Below are 23,166 nucleotides of genomic sequence, written 5' to 3'. Positions count from 1 at the left end.
TGAGCGAAGGGCGCTGAGTAGGCTACGGTCAATTATGGAAAACCCTGAACATCCTCTACATAGCACCATCCAGAGACAGAGAAGCAGTTTCAGCGACAGGTTACTGTCGATGCAATGCTCCTCAGACAGGATGAAGAGGTCAATACTCCCCAATGCCATTAGGCTTTACAACTCAACCGCCAGGACTTAAGAACTTTTTAAAAGCTATTATTAATGCTTTTTGAGATAGTGATTTAGATGCATATCATATTTTTTACTGAGTTAAGTATTGTATGTAATTAGTTTTGCTACAACAAGTGTATGGGACATTGGAAAAAAGTTGAATTTCCCCATGGGGATGAATAAAGTATCTATCTATCTATCTATCTATCTATCTATCTATCTATCTATCTATCTATCTATCTATCTATCTATCTATCTATCTATCTATCTATCTATCTATCTATGTAGTGTTGGCCAGTCAGATCTTTTCACCAAAAGGGCTCCAATATGACGCCTGCTGTATCTTGTTGAATAAGAGCCTGCTTCAAAACTACCAGTCACAATCACAGAATCACAGTCAGGCAAATGAGCCTGATAGAGGCATTCCAACCCTGATCATACTGCCATCTCTGGAAACATTGCATTATGTTATATTGCATCAGCCTTGAAACACACAGACAGATTTTAAACTTTTCAACATGAGCTTCTCATCTGGATTGAAATGCCCATTGTAGGAACCATTTGCCTCTTCATCAGTTTACCATATGAATCATCATGTGGCTACAATGAATTTGCTTAAACAAAGCCAGTCATTCATTTAAACTAGACTTGGCTCCAACTGCATAATCAGCAGCATATTCCTTCTTGACCTCCAATGATCATTAATTTTATAGGAACTTCTTTTCACATCCCCTTTTTTTTATCTACTTCTGTTCAAATGATTCATATATGTTTACTGCTCAACAATTTTAGTTTTGATCAAAATATTTCTAAACAAAAATAAACCCTTTTCCCCAAAGCACAATTTCAAAAGGTCACCAAAAGATAAGAAGTAAGGAAAATATCTTACAATGCAGCCATTTTCCTTTCCACTGTGTATGGAGGTAATGCATATTTAAGAACAAACAGATAAATAAACATGGAGAATATAACAACCTTGCTGTAAAATGACGGGGAATCTCACAGAGTGAGAATCAATGCATTTAAATTAAGCATTCAAAGATTTTGTCAGTGTCACGTTAATAATGAGATTGCAACAAATGAGACAAACCACCCAATTTGTCTCCATTCAATGAGTTGAACCATTTAACCACCTTCATTATGATCTTGTTCTGATATAAAAGCTTAGTGCTAGTACTTTAGTGATTATTTTCCTTTGTCAGGTGTAAATTGATCAGTTTGCTTAATCCTTCTGGAGATTTAATTGGTTTTAACCAGGATTTACGTTTATTGTCTTCAGCGGAATATTTTCCACTACTTTTCACACTATGGTTGTCATTATTGGAGAGGATATTATGTGAGTATTAACTCTAGTGTGAGTGAATTGTTGTGAGCTGGGCATATTCCCATTAATAGTCTTCTGAATATCCTGACATTTATTTGAACTTCATTTTTTTGGGATTTTATGCACCCTTTTATTGCTCCTTTAGGCTGTATGGAAACTTCCAATTATACTGCAATAACATTTTCATATCTAATCAATTATTCCTGAGTTTCTTTTCCGGTCTAGAAATTGGACTGCTTTTGCTGTGATAAGACTATGCTGCAATAGTACCAGACTGGCTCCCCATAAGAACTGGTCAAATAATTAACACTCAGAATAATGCACCAAGATGGGACCTTTGTAATTTCCAACAGGACTTGGGTCAATTTGATACAGGTGCTGAGATTTGGCTGTGCACAAACTCACAAGGGCATCAGCTTTTAAAAGCACTTTCATTGTGGCTGTCAGATAATGGTCCCCATGGAGAATTAGAAGGGGAGAACTCCCAAACTCGTTCAAAGAGTCACGGAAGTCCTGATCAGTCAAATACATGTCAGGAGGGAGGTCCTGTACACTGAGAACCTCCAGCAGAAAAGGTGGCAGGCGATATCTCCAGTTATCTCCTTCAGTTCAATAAATTATAACTTTAATATTCAATTTATTATTCAATTCAAGACGTGGCTCATTTCAATTTCCAGGGAGTCTTGGATAAGGTGCCACACAAGAAGTTATTAATCTATAAAAGTTTAGTTTGTGACACAAAGTTTGGCATGTTTGGTTGGTGTGAATATCTGACTCCAGGAAAATGTCAGACATGCTCATGAGGATCATGACTGGAGGTTACAGAAAAGGTGAGGAAGTAGAAGTGGGAAATAGGAAAAGATATGGCAGATGGAATATGATGTAAGGTCATCTACTTCAGTGTAAAAAATTTCTTTTTAAATGATGGAGGACTGAAAGATGTTGATGTCCCTGGTCATGAATCACTGAGAGTTACCAGGCAGGGAAAGCTAACGGTACGAGAAACTGAGTATGTGTATTCCTCCAAAATGGTGCCAGAAAGTGTTGACTCTTTATGTACATCTCCAAAGAGAATTATCAGATATAACTATTTAGGACTACTACAGCTGGAATCCACAGTCACAACCATGGGTACTTCAGTTAACAGCTTCTTCCTCTCTGCCATTAGATTTCTGAAAGGATAATGAACCCATGTACAATCCTTCACTATTTTTTCTCTCTCTTTTTGAATTACTTACATAGTTTACTTTTTATATATATTTCTGATTGTAGTTTATAGTTTTTTAAACTATGATTTGCAATGAATGTATTGCTGCCACAAAACAACATATTTTATTGCATATACCAATGCTATTAAATTTGATTCCAAATCTGATTCTGAAAAACTGTTTCTTACTGGTATACACTAGCCTAGCACACCTATGAGATTGCAGCTTGCATATTTTGAACTGATGTAAGTAAGGATCTGTATGCAATAAAGGTTGATTGATTCCCTGGCTGATGTATTGCGGTACGAGGACATGTAAAGCAGAGTAGCTGATATTCATAACTTCAGAACAATGAGATACCTCATTGAAACCTACAATGAATGCAGGGATGAAGTTGTAAAAGATGTTGATGAGGCCTAATTTGTTGTACTGTGTGCTGTTCTGGTCACCTACCTACAGGAAAGATTGAATAAGATTGAAAAATCACAGAGAAAATTTGCAAGGATGCTGCCAGGACTTGAAAAGCTGAGTTATAGGGAAAGATTCCCTGAACCAGAGTTGAATGGGGGTAGATTTGATAGAGGTATACAAAACTGAAAGGGATATAGATAGGGTAAATACAAGCAGGCTTTTTCCTCTGAGGTTGGGTGAGACTAGAACTGGAAGTCATAGGTTGAGGATGAAAGGTGAAATATTTAAGGGGAACTTGAGGAGGATACAAGAGGGGAATGAGTTGTCAGCAGAAGCGGTGGATGTTTGGATATGTACATATCCATGAATGGGAGGGGTATGGAGGGCTAGGGTCCAGGTGCAGTTGATGGGACTTGTCAGAGTTACAGTTTGGCATGAACTAGATGGGCAAACGGACCATCTGTGCTGTGATGATCTCTAAATTTATGTCTTCATGATGCGCTAATGATGTTTTCCTAGATGGGATGTCCAGAACCAAGGGGTTCATTCTTAAAATGAGGGATCATAGGGTAATGAATCTTTGGAATGTTCTATCCAAGAAGGCTGTGGAGACTAGAACTGAGTATATTCAAGATAGGTGTTGATAGATTTTTTAGGTATCAGAGGAATCATGGTAGGAAAACAAGGCTGAAAATGAGGCTAAGGTAAGCAATCACGTTATTGAATGATGAAGCTGGCGCAAGGGGCTTCTTTTCTCCATTTTTCTAATATTTGTTTTAATCTGCAAGTACTTTCACTCTCTTTTATTTTGCATGGAGATTATCTCTCAGCTGTGATCAGCTGATGATACTGAACAAATGTTTATGATGCCTTCCATAAGTTTGTCCTAGAGTTCTGTACAACCAACAAAGTACTTCTGAAGTGGATTCATCACCTTAACATTAAAAACACAGCAGCCAATTTCTGTTCATCATGCTCCTAGGTAAAGTTCAGATTATTGGATTTCGTGATGTGGGTTGGCCAGGATTCCAAAGGATTTTGTCATTGTTTGCTGTAACCTTGAAACAAGATTTTTGAAAACTCCAGAAAAAAGATATAAATTGCAATATTGTCAGAAACAGGCATCCAAACATCAACTTACTTTGAAATCCTTTCTTTTTTTACAGATAATGAAATGCAATTCAGTGACAACATTTTAAAAGCGACAGTGAAAAACCTTCAGGAGACAAATTTAAATATATGCACTGTAAATGATCTTTCCTATGGAAATTATTGACACACATTCTCTTTCTCCACCTCAGTGAACAACTTAAAACACTCAAACTTCCTTTGGTTGCTTGGTCTAAACATTTGTTTTACTTTTTGTTAGACATACCGTGGGGCAATTGCTTCTTCCCTTATCCTCTAGGAATCCAACCCGGCAGAGTTCCTTCTCATTCCGCAGCCAATATTCCGCAGAGTCTAATAGACTATTACTGCACAGGACCTAGTGAAAGAGAGAAACAGCTTATCTCCTTAATTCAAGCAGAAGATTTGTTTCATCATCAGCAAGAATGTTTCATGCTCCCTAGAGTGATCTATTTTTTACTTCAATCACACTCAGGAGAGGGGCACAGGTATATGTTGCTACTTGGGAACTATTATGTACAGTAAAAATAATATCAGGTGTGGTTCAGCACTGGGGACTTAATATTCCTGCTACAACGGAAAAAAGGATAATGGTAAAGGATTAAAGAGGAATTATCAATACTAATCTAGTCTGATATAGTTGATATTTATAAACATACAAAATCACTTGGGTCATGTTTGTGCAGGGGAACACTTTGCATCTAATTACCACAATGCTGTTATGGATAAACTGGATACAAGTATCGATTTTAAGTGACGTTTCATTGACACGCTCTGCCATCTTCATCAGGGATGATGCCTGGGCATGTCTTTTCCAGTGCTAGATATGCCCCCATCATCTGTCCCTCCTGATTGGTTAGTCCTCATCCAATTAGGTTTCCGCTGTTCCACCTTGTTTACAATTGAATTCCAGTTCTTACATCGAGCAAGATCTTCATCTTTATTAAAATACTTTTCCTCTAGTTTTATTTCAATGGCTTCCTTTACCAGGCGATCCCCAAAAGCCATTGGTATGGCAGGGTAGTTTTGTGTTATCAAAGTCAATCCTTTGGCCATTGCGAATGCAATGTTCTGCTACCACCGATTTCTCCAGGTAACTTAAGTGTATACACCTCTTGAGCTCCTTGATGCGGGTTTCCACCGTGAGTCTCATCTGACTGATATATGTTGCATGCATTCACAGGGAATCCTGTAAGTGCCAGCCATCCTGAGACTTTGACCTGCATAAGCTGTGATCTGAGCTTAAGAATAGTGTTAGCTTGGTCCTCCTGTGCTCAGGGTTTGATAAGGGTACCACTGATCTTTTTAAATGCACCCTTACATCAACGCACTTCCTCTACAAGGGAAACGACTATGAACAAACTGATGGAGTGGCCATGGTCGCCAGCTATTGCTAATTTCTACCTGGAAGTCTTTGAGGAGAGGGCTCTGAGTTCATTGCCCTTATGCCCAAATTCTACTTCATACTCCAACAGTTCAACAGCCATCTGAATAGCATACATCCAAACACTTAATTTATGATGGAGATGGAGAAGAATGGTTGCCTCCCATTCCTGGACATTCTAATTTGATGGATACCGGACAGTAGCCTTGAACATGATGTCTATTGGAAACCCTCTCACACGGATTTAGAATTCAATAATAACAGCCACCATCACGCCTCCCAGCGTAGAGCGATTCTTTCTACTTTGATTAACCGTGTGAAAACTATTTTGGACCCGGAGAGTTTCTACGAGGGAATAAGACAATTATGCACAACATTCGTACAAGGCAAAGGAAATCAATCGGGCCCTTAAAAGGGCCGACAGAAAAACCAGGAAACCTAACAATGAGGAGGAACTTGTCCCTACTGCCTGTCTTCCCTATATTTCCATGGTTCTGGAAGGATTGCCAAGATCCTGAAGAAATACCAGATTAATATGTAAAGGGGGTTTCTTCTTTTTCTTTGTTACTGTGTATGTTAATTAAAATGGCTTCTTTGTTTTGTTAAAAGTTGAAATGCTTCTTTGTTATGAGAGAGTGCTGGAAGCTTGTTTGGGTTAAAATTTACTGATAATGAGAATTCTATTCATTTGTTAACCAATTGGGATTAATGTTCTCTCTTCTGAGTCTGTAAACTACTGTTGGCGGGCTTTTGGGCAGTTGGCACGAGGGGGTGAAAGAGAGAGGACGCGATGTTGTAAGCTGGGCGACGGAACGGACCCCGAGTGGGGGTCCGAGGCCAGGAGGTTCGGCGAGGAGAGGAGATGAAGACAGATGTACCGGGGGTGCTTGGTTGATCACTTCGGGTGGTCCTGAGCTGCGAGTCGAGGAGGTCTGAGTGAATCGAATGGTGGCCAGAGGACTTCAGTAATTGAGCTCCAACGGTTGTGCACAATGTGGTTTGGACTTCGATAAGTTTTGGTGCCTTTTCTTTATTTTCTTTTCCTTCATATATACTGTATCATTACTAATCACTTAGTTCTAGTAATCTCTATAAAGTGTAATCATTTAATCGCACATGGTGTACTGTCTGTTAATTGGCGGGGTTGGGACATCACACAGCATCCACACAAGCTGATTACACAGTTTGGCTCCCCCTAGACGGAAGCGAGCTGAGCAAGCCTGAGGCGACCCAGGGGGTTTCAAATACCATCCACAAATCCTTAAGGAAGCTCAAATCACAGATGATTGCTGGACAAAGATGACCTGGGATTCAGGTCGGCTGGTGTTTACAGGATTCCCTATGAAAGTAGAGTAGTGTATATCGACCAAACGGGACACACGGTTACAACCCGCATCAAGGAATACAGGTGTGTATCCGCTTGGGTTACCTGGACAAATCAGCGGTAGCAGAACATTGCATTCACAATGGCCATAGGATTGATTTCAATGGCACAAAACTACTGTACTGTGCCAATGGCTTTTTGGACCACCTGGTAAAGGAAGCCACTGAAATAAAACTAGAGAAAAACACAAGTGCGAGGTTTTACACTTCAGCAGGACCAACCATGGCAGGTCTTACACAGTGACCAGTACTGCACCGAGGATTGTGGAAGAACAAAGAGATCTGGTAATGCAGACACATAATTCATTGAAAGCTTTTGGCACAGTGGCCTTCATAAATCATTGTACTGACTACAGGAGATGGGATGTTATGGTGAAGTTGTATAAGGCGTTGGTGAGGGCTAATTTGAAGGATTGTGTACAGTTTTGGTCACCTACCTACAGAAAAGATGTAAGCAAGGTTGAAGGAGTATAGAGAAAATTTATAAGGATGTTGCTGGGTCTAGAGGACCTGAATTATAAGGAAAGATTGAATGGTTTAGGACTGTATTCCTTAGGAAGTAGAGGAGATTTGATAGAGGTATATAAAATTATGAGTGGAATAGATAGGGTAAATGAAAGCAGGCTTTGAGGTTGGGTGGGATGACAACCAGAGGTCATAGCTTGAAGTTGACAGCTGAGGTTTTTATGGGAACATGAGGGGGAAATTCTTCACTCAGAGGGTCGTGAGAGTGTGGAATAAGCTGCCAGCGTAAGTGGTGGATTTGAGCTCAATGTCACCATTTAAGAGAAGTTTGGATGGGTACATGAATGGTAGGGATATGGAGAGCTATGGTCCAAGTACAGATCGATGAGAGTAGGCAGCTTAAATGGTTTTGGCACAGACCAGATGGGCCAAAGGGCCTCTTTCTGTGCTGTACGTTTTTATGTCTCCATGACTCTATGTTAACATATAAAAGCAATGTTAAGAAAATACATAAAATTAAATGCAATTTTAAAGGTTATTGTTTAATTAACATACACAGCCACTGAGAAAAACATTTAAATTAATTTAATCAAATAAAAAGATTCACTACTGTGCCTGCAGCTTGTTTCTCCTATTAAATTAGTGGATGGCAGTTTTAATCTGGTGCAGGATCAGCATGCAGATTTCCAAGTTTAAAATCTAGGAAATCTGCCTCCTCAGCAGCACAGCTGAGCCATGGCTGGTGCTCTGTCAAGCTGATGGGTGTAGGTCAGCTGTTTTTGGGAACAGTTTGGTGAAAGATTGGAAGAGAGTTACCTGCTACCTTACTACAGGAAAAATTTTAATCAGACACAGTGATGGTTTGTCAGATGATTGAAGACAATGTAGCAGTTTATAGTTGGTATAGAAGGGATGAGATGATAAAAGCAGAGATTTGGGAAGTTTGGGGCTGGAAGCTGAGAATGATGAAGCCACTGATGGATTAAGAGGTGAATAGTACTTTAAGTTTGTGGCTCTGAGCAGGAGGTTGTTGGCAAATGAAATGACGAGAGTCTAGGATCAGCTGAAGTATAGGGATATTGTATTAGAGTTCCAGAGGTTTTTGGACGTGAAGAAAAGAAGGAGATAGGTGAGATGAAGCAACAGATAGTCTGCTAAAGGAATTATCAGTGCCTCTGTCAGAGCACTGCATCAGGATACTTGCAAGTTTTTGATCCAAAATGCTGATGATATCTTCCCCACCCCAGAGAAGCTGCTCAACCCATTGAGTTCCACCAGCAGATCATTTGTTGCTCCAGATTCCAGCATCTGCCTTCCCTTATGTTTTCATAGGAGTGTTGAGCTCTCCGTATTGGGAAAAAATAAAGGGTCAATTGGAAGACTTGAGTTGAATCAAGCTGTTAGATTATGAATATTGCCCGTTATAAGGTTTGTCCATTCTGATTGTGGAGTTGTATTTTCTATATTCAGGACCTATCAAAGTTGCAGAAAATAACTAAATCTAATTTAACAAAACTGAACATTTTCTAGCATTTTGTAAATTATTCTATTGTTCAACCCATTGTTGGATCTTTTTTTGGAAGGACTATAAAAGCTTTATACAAGCAAACCAAAATTGCTGGGAGACTTCAGTGCAAAACAGTGAAGTCAAGATGGATTTCATGGGGCCATATTATTGACAGCTCTTTATCAATGTCCGTAATGCATTTCTTTGTAAACTCAGCGCACTTCTCCCATCCTAAATACAGCCAATTTATCTTTTGTAGCCAGCTTAAGTAATGTGTAATCTTGTTGCATCCATAAATATGATAAAGCTTGATGATTAGTTTTGTTTAAGGCACAACAAAGTAACACAAATACACAATATTCAGGAACAATCAGAGAAAACAAAACAACTTTCTCAGATGTGTTTGAATATTTTCATTTTGGGGTTTGCAATCTATGATGCACCTATAAATCAGAAGACCATTTTCTGTGTTTCCTCATGTCGGAGACAATTCTACCACTAGAAATCAATATCCACAAGAAACTGATATTAATTATTGAGTTACATGGTGTTAACTTCTGCTCCACATATAGTGGTGTTACAAATATAAATAAAATTGGAGTAGATGTTAATCTCCAGTAATGTAGCCAGGCATGGAACTTACTCAGAAATCTGTCAAATAAAATTGTTGTGCCTTGTAGTGAAATCTTCAATAAGAAAAGCACAGTGTCATTAATTTTACATTAGAGAATGCCAATTGTCAAGCTGAATATGATCTTTATTTTACTTTTAAATTCTGATAATTCTGTAATTATAGTAATTGAAAACCCAACCTGATAACACATAATATTTAAACCAGAAAAAATATTCTCTTTATTTACAAAACAATCCAAATGTACCAAACCAAATATTAAAGTTAAAGTCTGTCCTGCGCTTTATAGGCTCCTCAGGCCAATGCTTATGCTGGTTTCATGGCGTGAAGTGACTGAGAGTATGAGACTCCCGCCCCGGATAGGACGCCAGTCTATTGTGAGGTTAACCCCCCCCCACCGTTTTCAGCTGGGGGGACTGGAGCAATGTGTGGTTAAGTGCCTTGCTCAAGGACACAACACGCTGCCTCAGCTGGGGCTCGAACTCACAACCTTCAGATCACTAGTCCAACACCTTAACCACTTGGCCATGTGCCACACAAACCTAACATTACACAAATATAAAACAGTAGTTTAATTCCATTGCCATTTTCTTATTTTCCATTAACAGTTCTCCTGTTATATAGGTCTATATGGGACCTATCTTCACACTGAAGAGGACAGCAGTTGAATATGACCCAGAAATATTTAATGAAGAGATTCAAAAACAGTAGATACATCTGCTCTGAACTACTGTAAATGGTGTACATGTTTGACAATGAAGCTGCTAAAGACCTTGATGTGCAAAGCTCTGGTATTGGCATTCAGAATCCAAACTCCCTGATTTAAGAACAGTAGTGTCATGAGGGAATGATTTGTTCACCGCAAAAACAGAATGCTGGTCAAACAGCACCTGCAAAGGCAAAAAGGTGTAAGTCAATGTTTCAGGTCAAGGCCCTGCAGCAAGGTTTGAAAATGGCAATGGAATTGAACTAGCGTTATGTACCTTGTAAATAAAGAGAATATTTTCTTGGTTTAACTATACTTATTGTTATCAGGTTGGGTTTTCAATTGCGGAATTATCAGAGTTTAGAAGTGAAATAAAGATCACATTCAGCTTGACAATTGGCATTCTGTAATGTAACATTAGTGACACCATGCTTCCCTGATTGAAGGTTTTACTACAAGGCACAATAATTGTATTTGACATTTTTCTGGGTAAGTTCAATGGGTAAGCCACATTGTGGGATATTAACATCTATTCCAACTTTATTTATATTTATTACAGCAGTAATATGTGGAGGGGAAGTTAACACCATACAACTCATGAATGCTTTCTGAATTACTGAGTTGCTGTAATCCGACTGGAAAGAGTAACTTTACAAAATGGTATTTTAATATCTTTCTTTAATTATTATTTTTACTTTTTAATGAGGGCATTAACCAACGAGTTTGTCATTTGAAACTAGATACTTATCAAATCACCTTAGGAATCTCATCATCAATCTCTCTTTTATTGAGGTCTATTTAATATGTTTTAACATTCAATCAAGGTTTTTTTATTGCCAGGTTAGTGAAGTGATCATTAGGTTTTTCCTGTTATCAAAGCAAAAAGATTCTGAAGAGATCCTGTAGTGTGATCTGCCTGATGTACTTCCTTCTTTTCCTCTCAGCACCAGGCTCTGCATAAACTAATATCAACAGCACCACTTTTCAATTCACATATCTCTACTTAATCAACTGATCCAGTTTATTCCAGTTAAAAGGAATATTGAATGCACTGAGATAATGCATCAAGCAATCTGAGCACGCACTGGAAACGGACTGTTTTGGTATCAAGTTGGGCCACAATTTTATGTGATCATTGGATTAAATTATGTTTTAAGGATGGTCTTTCTCTCAACTTCCATAAGAACATAAACACACAGTGACTACAGTAGGAGTTAGGGCAGTTGGTCCCTCACCTTTGATAGTTTAGACAGAGAAGAGAAGGATTGCTCAACACCGGAATTACGGTGTAATCACATTTTTTGATTCTCTTCAAAGTGAAGATTGGCAGATGTGTGAATGACAAGAAAGCTAAAGGGCATGATGAGAGAGGCGGAAGTGATGTTGAGGCCGAGATTGGATCCATAATTATTGAATAGTGGAGCAAAGATAAGGGACCAACTGCCCTACTCCAACGACTGTGTTTTTTAATGTTCATGAGAAAGCCGAGAGAAACACCAGCTTAAAACATAACCTTATCAAATAAAACAGTATTCAAAAACAGAACAGAAACATAGTAATTTTAAGAGGCATTTGAGTTAAACTTGAGCAGATTTAGAATAATGAGCATAGAGACTTTGGCCTGTTACCCTAAATTTAAATACCACTCAACTGATTAATCTACAGAAGCAGAAACTCTGCAGGAAGCCGAGCTACACTACTTCAGGCACCTTTCATTATGAGGTCAACAGTATGTTAAATTTGCACTTCCAACGAATTGTATGTTAAATTTATTTCTAATAATAGCTGCAGAAAATGAATCATTATATGCGATTATAGTCAAATATACCAAAGAAATATCTTTAGGTCAATTCTGGTCCTGGTTAGCAGTAGCTATGCATATAGTATGCAGAACTCAGCATAGTTAGAGCTGAAACTCAGACACTAAGACGCACTCTTGCTACTAGAAATTTCAAGGATGTGGGGAAAGCACGCAGATCTTGGTTTGCTTGTGACACAAAAAGTCAAAGTTCAAAGTAAGTTTATTATCAGAGTGCGCACTGTATGTATGTCACCATATACTATCTTGAGATTCATTTTCTCGCAGGCACTCACAGTACAATAGAGAAATACAACAGAATTGATGAAAAACTACACACAAGAAGAGAATGACAACCAACCAAAGTGCAAATAATAAATAAATAAACAAACAAGCAAACAAACAAACAAACAAAGAAATAAATAGACATACAGTGGATAGAGAGATAAAACTGTGAACATGAGTTGTGTTGTAGTTTCATTGAAGGTGATTCCATGGCTTGTGGAATCAGTTCAGAGCTGTCTCATAGTCCCTTTATTATTATTGGTAAAATGGAGATTGCATTGGTTGTGGGAAGGGGTTTAACCTTGCTGATATTTCTATGGAAGCAGTTTATTAAACATTACTTGCTAGAAGAACAGTATTGATATTTGCTTTTCTTTTGCCATTTTAGAGTGCTATACATTTTCTGTTTTCCTAACTAAAACTCGCAAATCCATATTGACAGTAACAGCTCATGGGTTTCAACGTGTGCTGATAATGTCTAAAGTTCCAGTGGAAGATCAAGAAGGCAAAGGAAAAGGCAATCACTAAGTACATAGAAAAGAACAGCAATCAGCAATCTGTGAAATCAAGCCCATTGTTTCTGAAGATGGTTTCTTAGAGGAATTCATTGAAAGAAATATGGAAGTTAAATAAGTGGGTGTGGAATTGGCAAGTCTGAACTCAAAGGTAACATTTGATTTCATCCACTGAGTTTCCGACATTAGGTGATGCGAAGACTGGGATATGCCCAGGTGCCATCTTGTGTGTACAGTCGGCTCTCCTTATCCGCGGGTTCCACATGCGCGGTTTTAACCAACCGCGGATCGGGAAAACCCAGAAGTTCTCTTTCCAGCACTTGTCGTTTGACAGACTTTTTTTTATTGTCATTATTTCCTAAGTAATTCAGTGTAACAACTATTTACATAGCATTTACATTGTATTAGGTACAGTAGGTAATCTAGAGATGATTTAAAGTACAGGCAGTCTTTAAGTCAGATTTGTATGTAAGTCAGAACAGGTACATCCAGTACGTATTATTTAGTGTCAGTTAGTCAAATGTTTGTCTTGGTATATAGTATATATTTTACCTTTCTATGCATTAAAACACTTAAGAAACATATATATTTCAGTAATTAAACCACTGTGTTGCTTAGTAATAATTGTAGCTTTCATCGGGGCAGGGCCTTTCACATGCTCCATTATTCTCACTTTATCCTTTAAAATTGTTCCGATTGTTGACCGACTGTAGCCTAACACTTTTCCAATGACTGATGGTGTTTCACCTCTTTCTGATTGCTTTATTTCCACTTTATTTTCAATCGTGATCGTTTTCCGTCAATGGAACAGAAACACTGTGGATTCAGCAGCAGCCGCAGGCGGCGGGTCCGGAGCTCCCTGGGTCCTAAAGTCCACCCGCACTGAGACAGGTTAAATAAGGGTCTTGAGCATCTGTGTTTTTTGGTATCCATGGGGGGTCCCAGACTCAATCCCCCACGGATAAGGAGGGCCAGCTGTACTTAAAGGAGCAATCAACAAATGGGAATTGAAGGGTTTAGTATGGAAGACATTAATGGTTCATTTTAATGGTTCCTCAGTGGAGATACTGCAGGTGCACTGCAAAGTAAAAAGATGAGGAGAAGGAGGAGAAAGAGGAGGAAGAAGTTTTTCCATCCAGTAACAAGGGAAGTAAGATGGGACTGTGGGAGGAACCGGGAGTACCTGGAGGAAACCCACACGGTGACAGTAAGAATGTACAGACCCCTTACGGGCATCAATGGGCAATGAATCTGGATCACCTGAACTGTAAAGCATCGTGCTAACCACTACACTACAGTGCCAACCGAGTAGAAGAGTTGTGATGTTATGTTGAAAGTATATGAGAACCCTGGTGAGGCCCAAGTTTTGGTGAAGTACATATAGGAAAGATATAAATAAGGTTGAAGAGCACAGAGAAAATTTACAAGGATGTTGCTGGGATTTGAGGACCTGAGTCACAGGGAAAGGTTGAATAGCTTAGGACATTCCCTGGAAGATTTTGGTAAGGGACCTGACAGGATCCCTCAATTTTAGTAAGGCATTTGTCAAAGTCCCTCATGGGAGACTATCCAGAAGATTAAGATGCATGGGGTCTGTGGTAAATTGGCTGTTTGGATTCAGAGCTGGCCTGCACACAGAAGACAGAGGGTAGTGGTTGAAGGGACTTATTTGAGCTGGGTCTGTAATTAGTGGAGTTCTGCCGTGATCTGTGCTGGGACTTCTGCTGTTTGTGACGTATATAAATGAGCAGGATGAAAATATGCATGTTAGTATGTTTGCAGATGAAACCAAGATTGGTGGAGTTGTGGATGCTGAGGAAGACTGGCAAAGTATACAACGTGATGGAGTTCAGTTGCAGGGAGAACGTACAAACTTTTTACAAGTAGCAGTGGGAAGTGACCCGAGGTTGCTGGTATTATAAGCGGTCTGCTAACTACCACGTTACCTTGTGGCTACTGAGTATATGTATGTAGATGTAATGGAATTTCTTGTGAGCAACGGCCATCTAAAATTTGGTTTCATTAGCTTAGAAGTGTGTGAAGGCAGCTTCCACTCTCCTCTGAGGTGGAAAGACCATGTGAGCATTAGACATAGGAGCAGAGTTAGGCCACTTGGCCCATCACTCTGTTCTGCCGTTCAATCATGAGTTCTGGCACGATGTTGCTGGTGACCAACAGTGACATCTTGCAGATAGCTTACAAATCTACTGGAGCAACACACACGGTCTGCTGTATACTCTCCAGCCTATGCATCAGCCTTGTTTTCCCTGCTGCTCCATCGAACTGTTCGCCTGTGCGCCCTGCACCAAAGACCGTGTGAAATTCAATGCGCTTAAAGCATTGATTTTGGAATCCACTGAGGAACTAAGCAATTTCATGAAGCAAGTTTCTCCTCATTAATTCCAATCACATCAAACCTGCATCGAAGTTATGAATATGCTTAGATTTCATTTGGTCATCTTATCTCGTCTCCTGGCCTTATTTTGATTTGATGCCGGCAGGGATGCAAGAGTTGAATATCAGGGAGTCACTTAATGTAGCTGTATCATACAATAGATGGCCTCAACTAGAATTCAGTTTCTTTTTAATAAAAGCACTTTGATTCCTTTTTGCTATCTCAGATCCTGTGTGTATTTTTTTCATTACAACTGATTTAAAACATTGTATCAGTATTTTCACCAAAATATGCTTTTATATTACTTCAAATTACAGTCTTATTGCTGCGTACATCTGCATTGGAACCATTCAATTTTTTAATACATGGCAAATAATGAATACCTTGGAGGAAGTAATTGGCGGAGCTTCACCGAAGGGATTAGTAGAATGATAAGTAGAATGTTAAAGGATACCTTGGAATAAGTTAAAGACTGAATTCTAATAGAAGAGATCATGTGTAGCTGATAGGGAGTTACATTCCAAAATTTAATTGAAGATGCTGAATGACATGAAACATAAAAAAGATTTTATTATATTCTAATCAAATTTCTTTGCTGTGCTTTTAATGTTGTTTTCTTCAATTTGAAGAGCGGTTCTCTGCTTCGATGCTGATTACTGTTATATCTTTTGGCAATGATATATGGCGATATATACTATGTGAGCAACTAATACATTATTATCTGGAAATGACTTTCAGACATTAGGAATAAGTTATTGGGCCAGCTGCCAAACTTCAACACTTTTTTACCTTTGGAATGGTGCAATTGCCAATTACAAATCACACGTGGAGTGCATTTTGCATGAAGATGGGAAGATTGCTTACCTTCTTACATGCTGTGATGGAGGTCTCTGCAGTGGCCGTGGACTTTGCTGCTTCACAGCTGGGGCTCGTCTCTAATTGCTCTGAGAGCTGATGCATCTGTGGCGATTCAAAGTTCCTGGAGAAGAAAACAGAAAAATGACATAGAATCTCTCTCTCTCTCTCACACACACACACACACACACACACACACACACACACACACACACACACACACACACACACACACACACACACACACACACACACACACACACACACACACACACACACACACACACACACACACACACACACACACACACACACACACACACACACACCTTGCTCATTGAAAGTTTGGTAGGAAGTAATGGCCTTTCTTTTTTAACCTTACCTGTAATTTCAAACCATTGATCATTCCAATGTCAGTGAGAGCTTGGTATTGCTCATAGCATTTTAAGCTGTAATCAAAGCCCATAACAAGCCTTAGGTTGTGTTGGTTATTAACGTAAATGATGCATCTCACTGGATGCTTCGATGTACATGAAATAAATCAATGAATCAGGCCACCAAGGAAAACCCACACAGTTCAAAGGTTCAGACAGTATATCCAGTATACAGCCTGAAATTTGTGCTCCTCACAGACTTCCACAAAACAAGAAACCCTACAGCATGAACGATAGAAACTCTGAATCCCGGACAGTACGTGCGAACGGTGGTCCTGGTGGTCAGGTTTGAGCCTGGGTTAATGGAGCTAAGAGGCAGCAGCTCTGCTATTTGAGCCTCTGTATCACCCGCCTCCAATATTACTTCTCCACTCATCCATGGTTACTATCAATATCCACTGCCTATGTTCCGTTACCCTCTTCCAGTACCCTTGCATTCTTCTCTCTTCACACTCTGCCGTCCTCTCTTTCGGTAAGCTACTTCTCTCTTTAATCGCTGTGTTTATGGAAAGACCACTCTATGTGTAAGCTGGCTTTCTTTTGCCCAATTGTTTTTCTTGGATCTTTTCAATAACTGCATAGGTTATCTGTAGAGATACAACTATTAAAAATCTATTCACTTTAGATAAACGCATGTCTGAACCATAAATCCAATAACCATGTGGTTTCCTTGGCTGCATAAATCTAGGGAAGACACTCTCAAGTCCCGCCAAACTCGTGAGATTGAGACAGCACGTTCCACCCCAAACCCCAGTTTGTGTGGATGCTGTGTAATTTGCCACCCTTTACAAATTAGGGCCACGAAATGACAGACAGTACACTGCATACAGTTAAAGGAATAATACTGATGAATCTTAACTAAAAGGTTAGTAAAAAAAAAATAACAAGAAGAAAAGGGCCCGTTCTAATTAAACAGTCGAATGTGCACAAGTTGGAGCTCATCTTGAACTTCACTGTCACTCATGCGCTGGGCCACTCGGTCAGTGTGAATGCCCGAACGTCGCTCGCAATCCATCTCGAACAAACGGGTCTCCCACCGGATCGTATGCTATGGCATCTGCATCTCTGTTCAGCACCCACCGAACCAAAACCCAAGACCAACCTTATTGTCGCTCACCAGGAAAACCTTCCGCTAATTGATGGCACACTCCCAACGTCATCCCCTATCTTCAACAATAACCCAAACAGCCTGAAAGCAGAACAGGCTGCTCATAACAGCACAGATGTGAACCAGGGCGTTACACATGCAATAAGTGTGTTAAACTATATTCCAAACTAAATGGAATAAGCTATTTGTTATCCCTCTTATCTGGCCATTCATTTGTCATTCAGTTTGTAAAACTTCAGAGAAATCACCTCTTCTTATCCATTCTATTCTATACTGGTGAACAAATAGATCCTGTTCGAATTTACAACAGGGAATTCTAATTGACAATCCACATTCTATTCCCTCTGATATATTTTACCTTCAATGTACAAACGTTTGTAGATTTATTCCATCTTTGCAGAGTTACAATGGAATAGAGCAGTGATCCTTATTATCTACTGTTGTAAAGGATTCTATCTCTTCAACATTTGGACAGCAATCAGAGAGCATTAGCTCACAGCTTCTGATCTGAAGTGTTGTCTGTCCTCTCCATGAACTAGGTGTGCCAGTTTCCTCCCATTTCCTGAAGATGTGCTGACAGGAGCAAATTATCTCTTGGTGCAGGGTAACAGCAAAGAGACTCAAAGGAGAGTGGAGAGAGATAATGAGTTTCAGGATACAGGGAAATAAAGGGGAAAGGGACTAAAGGAATTTCTGCTTTGGGAACTGCATGAACACGATAGGCAATATAGTTCCTACTACATCAGTATAACTATATACAAGAACACGAACATGCCATAAAACAGAAGCAGGGATAAGACACTGAATCCCTCAAATACGCTCTGCCAAGCTGTGGCTGATCCGGTGCTGGTCTCAATTGCTGTCCTGAACCAGCTCCCCACAGGCCTCAATTCAAATATCTTCAAAAATTTGACTACATCTATTTTTTAAAAAAAAACAGACATTAAGCCTCCACAACGTTATGGGGTAGAGAATTCCCAAGATTCATCACAATCTGCATGAAGATATCCTACCATACCTCAGTTTTAAATCGTTACCCCTCCCCCCCCCTTTATCTGCCCATCATGTCTCATTTTCTGAGACTCTGATGGCTGAGGAAACTTCTTAATATTTTGGATCTTGTATGTTTATATAAGATCATCCCACTTTCTACTAAACTCCAGAAATTACATACCAATCATTTCTAAATTCAAAGTAAATTTATTATCAAAGTACATATTTGTCATTTTCAGCCATTCATGATAAACAAATCAACTCATCCCCGGATCAAACCTAACAAATCTCATCTGTTTTGGATACTGATATATCCCTTCTTAAATAAGAGAAAGAAACTGTGTATTACTCAGTTATGGCCTTAACAGTATAATTGTAACAATTCTTCACTGCTTCTAAATTCTAACCTCCCAGGAGTAAATGCCAATTGCCATTTACCTTCTTAATTACTTCCTGCATCAGCCTGGTAACATTGTGTTTCATGCATAGGAACATCTGAATCTATTCCTCTGTATTCTACTCATTTGCAGTTCCTTTCTGTTTAGATATTTGTCTGCCTTTTGATTTCTCCTTCCAAAATGCTCGATAGCACACTTTTCTGCACTAAACTCTATTTGCCAAGTTTTCGCCCACTCACTAAACCCATCTCTATTTCATCATTGCAGCATGCCCTCCCAAATATTGTCACGGCAGCCATAAATTGGATAACTTATGTCCGATCCCCTTCCATAAGTCATTCAAGTGGATGGTACGTAAATCAGGTTCAAAAACGGATCCTTGGGCATTCCACATTTCCAGTCTAAAACACATCTATATAGCCTGGCTCTGTTTTGTTCATGAGAAGCAGTCTTCAACCCAGTTAGCACACCACCTCAATACTGTGAGGTCTCATCCTGGGCATGATCCTGTGCATCATGTGAGATGTTATCAAATGCTCTGGATATCAATATTTATTGCTTATTTATTTATTATTATAATTATTCTTTCTTTCTTTTTGTATTTGCAAAGCTTGCTGTCTTTTGCACACTGGCTGAATGCCCAAGCTGGTGCAGTTTTTCATTGAGTATTATTCTAATATGGATTTATTGAGTATGCTCGAGAGAAAATAAACCTCAGGGTCGCATATGGTGACATATATGTAGTTTGATAATAAATTCATTTTGAACTTTGATATCCAAATGCACAACATGTATAAGTTCCTCATAATCAATTGTCTAGAAAAGTCTTTCTAGAATTAAAATTAATCATACCACATTAATATTTTATATTATTTAAATATGCAAGACCAGTTTCCTCTCATTATAAGAACATTGCTAAGAATTATTATATACAGTAGTTGATAGCTTGTGAACAGACCACAAATGTAGCTCATGCAATTTAGTTTCCAGTCATCAATGAAATGGTTTCTGGGATGCCAAATGGTGCTTTCATATTGTCAATGATCTACTTCTCAGTTTCGTACTTAGCAATTTCTGTGAGACAACTGGTGTAATTTGCAGGGCTCAAATTGAACTTGATGAAAAGACTTTTTGACACAAGAAACCATTGTGGCAGCACTGGCTCATTCATGCATGCCAAAGTGAACACAGTGTTTGCGATTTTTGCGCAATTAAACAGACCTTATCTGATGGTCGCTGATCTAGAAAGTAAATGAAATCACTGCAGATCATCTAATTCAAGGCTGAAATGGGACATGGCTACGTCTGAATGACTATTTGTCTTTACTGTCTGCATGGTCTAATCCCTGATCTTTGGTTATCCTGATCTTAATTGTTGGTGCATAATGTTCCATTAAATCATTGCCAAATGTCACTTGGAGACAGCAGCAGATTTTTGATGTGTAATCACGTTTGTGTGAAATTGTAGATTTTTCATAAGTTCTCTGATTTTGTTTAGTTTGAATCATTGAACAAATGATTAATGAGGTTTGATCACTGATATGTAAATTTGCAGTATGTTATTTATGGAAGTCTTTCATCAGGACTCAACTATCCATCTTCCACCACCTATTGCATCACGCCCCCGTACCCTCATCATTTCTCAGCTTCTTGCTCCATAGAGGGTTTTGTTAAGGATGATTTAAAAATTGATACCTTTTCAAATCCATGTGTTCCTTTGTTTGTTATTTGCTGCGTTGTATGACATGGGTGATCATGGTCTTTCCATGATCGTGATGGTTCTTGGTCATTTTTCCTGCAGAAGTGTTTTGCCATTGCCTTCTTCTGGGCAGTGTCTTCACAAGGCACGTGACCTCAGCCACTTCAATACTTGTCTGCCTGGCAATCCTTGTGTAGACCCTTAGAATCCTGTCCCTGCACTACTTCGTAGTATCATCCAGCACTATAACTGTACAAGATTTCTTCCATTTCTAGCTTCTCAATCACCCTTGGATTCATTTGCTCTGCCAATAATAATTTCTCTGGAAGTCCCTTTCTCAGCACCTTTACCTTTCTTCTTTAAACCTACCCCTTCAGCCAAGTTTTGATTATCTACATCGGGAGTTTTTTCAAAATAGGGATCCGGTCCTTCACCATATGTTAGAAACAATAGGAACCCAAAATGGATCAGGAGTATCAGGCTGAAGTAATATAGATGACAAGTCAGGGAGTTTGAAGAGAGGGTGTTCAGGAGAGAGGAGCTTAGGAAGGTAGAAGAGAGACGGCCATGGGATGTTGAGTGCTATGCTTTGATGGGAGTTTGGGGAAGTAGTAGTATCCTAAGAGATTGGGGGACAAGTGTGGGAGATGGTACTATCGTGGGAAGTATAGGGTTGTGGTTTCCTGAGAGATTGAAGGAGTGTGGGGGTGTAATATTCTGGCAGGTTGCCAGGAGAATGTATGTGCCAGGGAATATTGGGTAAATGTAGAGGTGTGTTGTGCTGGGGAGGATAGGATTGGGGCGGGGTGTCTGGGGGCATAGCGTCCAGGGAAGATTGGGGGAGGGAGGGGTAACCGGGTGCTGGGGAGGTTTCAGGGAGTGAGGGGACAGAGTGTCAAGGGAAGACTGGGGGAGGGAGGGGTCACTGGGTGCTGGGGAGGTTTCAGGGAGTGAGGGGACAGAGTGTCAAGGGAAGACTGGGGGAGGAAGGGGTCACCAGGTGCTGGGGAGGTTTCAGGGAGTGAGGCAAGTGTCCATGGAAGATTGGGGGAGTGAGGATACACAGCGTGCTGGGGAGATTTCAGGGAGTTAAGGTAATGTGGGGACACAGTTGCTGGGGAGATTTTAGGGAGTGGGAGAAGTATCGTAGGAAGGTTGGTAGGAGTGCAAGGGTAATTGCCCAGGGAAGTTTTTGGGAGTGTGGGGGTGGAAGTATCCTGAGGAGATACTGCACACAGAGGTAGTTTCCTGCTTGCTTCCTCTAAACTTGGCAGAATGTAACAATGAAATATACTGTACATGATACAACATTATCCTAGGGCAATGCCATTTTAGAGTTGAAGGACGTATTAATAAAATTATAGTTAGAGTGTTATCTTTGTTGGGCTCACATGTGTGAAAGATGTGCTGAAAGTGGATTACAATGAAAATGTTTGAAGACCATTGATCTATACCAAGGCCTAATCTTAGTGGAGAAAGGGGTCTTTTCTCTTACACTCAAATCTTCCTGCAATAAAGGCTAACAAACAGTCTGCCTTCCTATTATATCAGTTTGGTGACAGGGTACTAAGAACAATTGAATTACTAGTGAAATATCCAGGAAAATAATCTTGAAATAGTAAAATTTAAATGAAATGATTCTGAACCATGCTCACACAGCTGTCATTAGAAATAATAATCCCCCTCCTCACTTAGGGCAATTTTGACATGTCCTTTTATTGGTTGTTGGTCCAAATGACTTGGAGATGACATTGCTGAATATTAGCTTTAATTTCATCAGTTCATCAGTTAATGTCAGATTCAATAAGGGTTGTGCTTGCAAATGTGTTGAGAATTTCTATTTCTTTGTGCTTGTGCTATTTCAATTTCAGTTCCATGGACTACACCCATCATTCAGGATGACAAGGCTAAATCTGAAAGAAGGAGGTTAATTTATAAAGTTGGGTGAAGTTGAATAATCAATACAACTTGATGAGTGATCTGACTGAAGTGCAGAACTCAAGACACAATGTGAAATCTCTTAGATGTGCACCAAGAGCATGCACCCTCCGTGGCCATTTTATTAGGTACACCTGTACACCTGCTCGTTAATGCAAATATCCCATCAGCCGATCATGTGGCAGCAACCCAATGCATAACAGCATGCAGACATGGTCTAGGGGCTCAGTTGTTGTTCAGAGCAAACATCAGAATGGAGAGGAAATGTGGGCTCAGTGACTGTGACTGCGGATTGATTGTTGGCCCTGATGGGGTGGTTCGAATAACTCAGAAACTGCTGATCTCCTGTTTTTTTTTTTCACACACAACAGACTCTAGAGTTTGCAGAGAATGGTGCAAAAAAAAAACAACAAAAAAATCAAATGAGTGGGAGTTCTGT

The 23,166-nt window shown here is 39.5% G+C and overlaps 1 protein-coding gene across 3 annotated transcripts in view; it reads right to left on the bottom strand.

Annotated features, from left to right (window-relative positions):
• Nucleotides 1–23,166, bottom strand: part of sphkap (SPHK1 interactor, AKAP domain containing) — a 139,644-nt gene that overhangs the window by 108,576 nt on the left and 7,902 nt on the right. For all 3 annotated transcript variants that reach the window (XM_073041348.1, XM_073041347.1, XM_073041349.1), the window contains exons 2-3: nucleotides 16,167–16,281; nucleotides 4,481–4,591 (exon numbers count right to left, since the gene is read on the bottom strand). In XM_073041348.1, coding sequence (XP_072897449.1) covers nucleotides 4,481–4,591; nucleotides 16,167–16,262 — 207 coding nt within the window. In that variant the 5' untranslated portion in view covers nucleotides 16,263–16,281. The remainder of the gene's footprint in view (nucleotides 1–4,480; nucleotides 4,592–16,166; nucleotides 16,282–23,166) is intronic.

The sequence above is a fragment of the Hemitrygon akajei genome, chromosome 3 (assembly GCF_048418815.1).
Source record: "Hemitrygon akajei chromosome 3, sHemAka1.3, whole genome shotgun sequence".
NCBI lineage: Eukaryota > Metazoa > Chordata > Chondrichthyes > Myliobatiformes > Dasyatidae > Hemitrygon > Hemitrygon akajei.
This window is presented reverse-complemented; position numbering and strand designations above follow the sequence as displayed.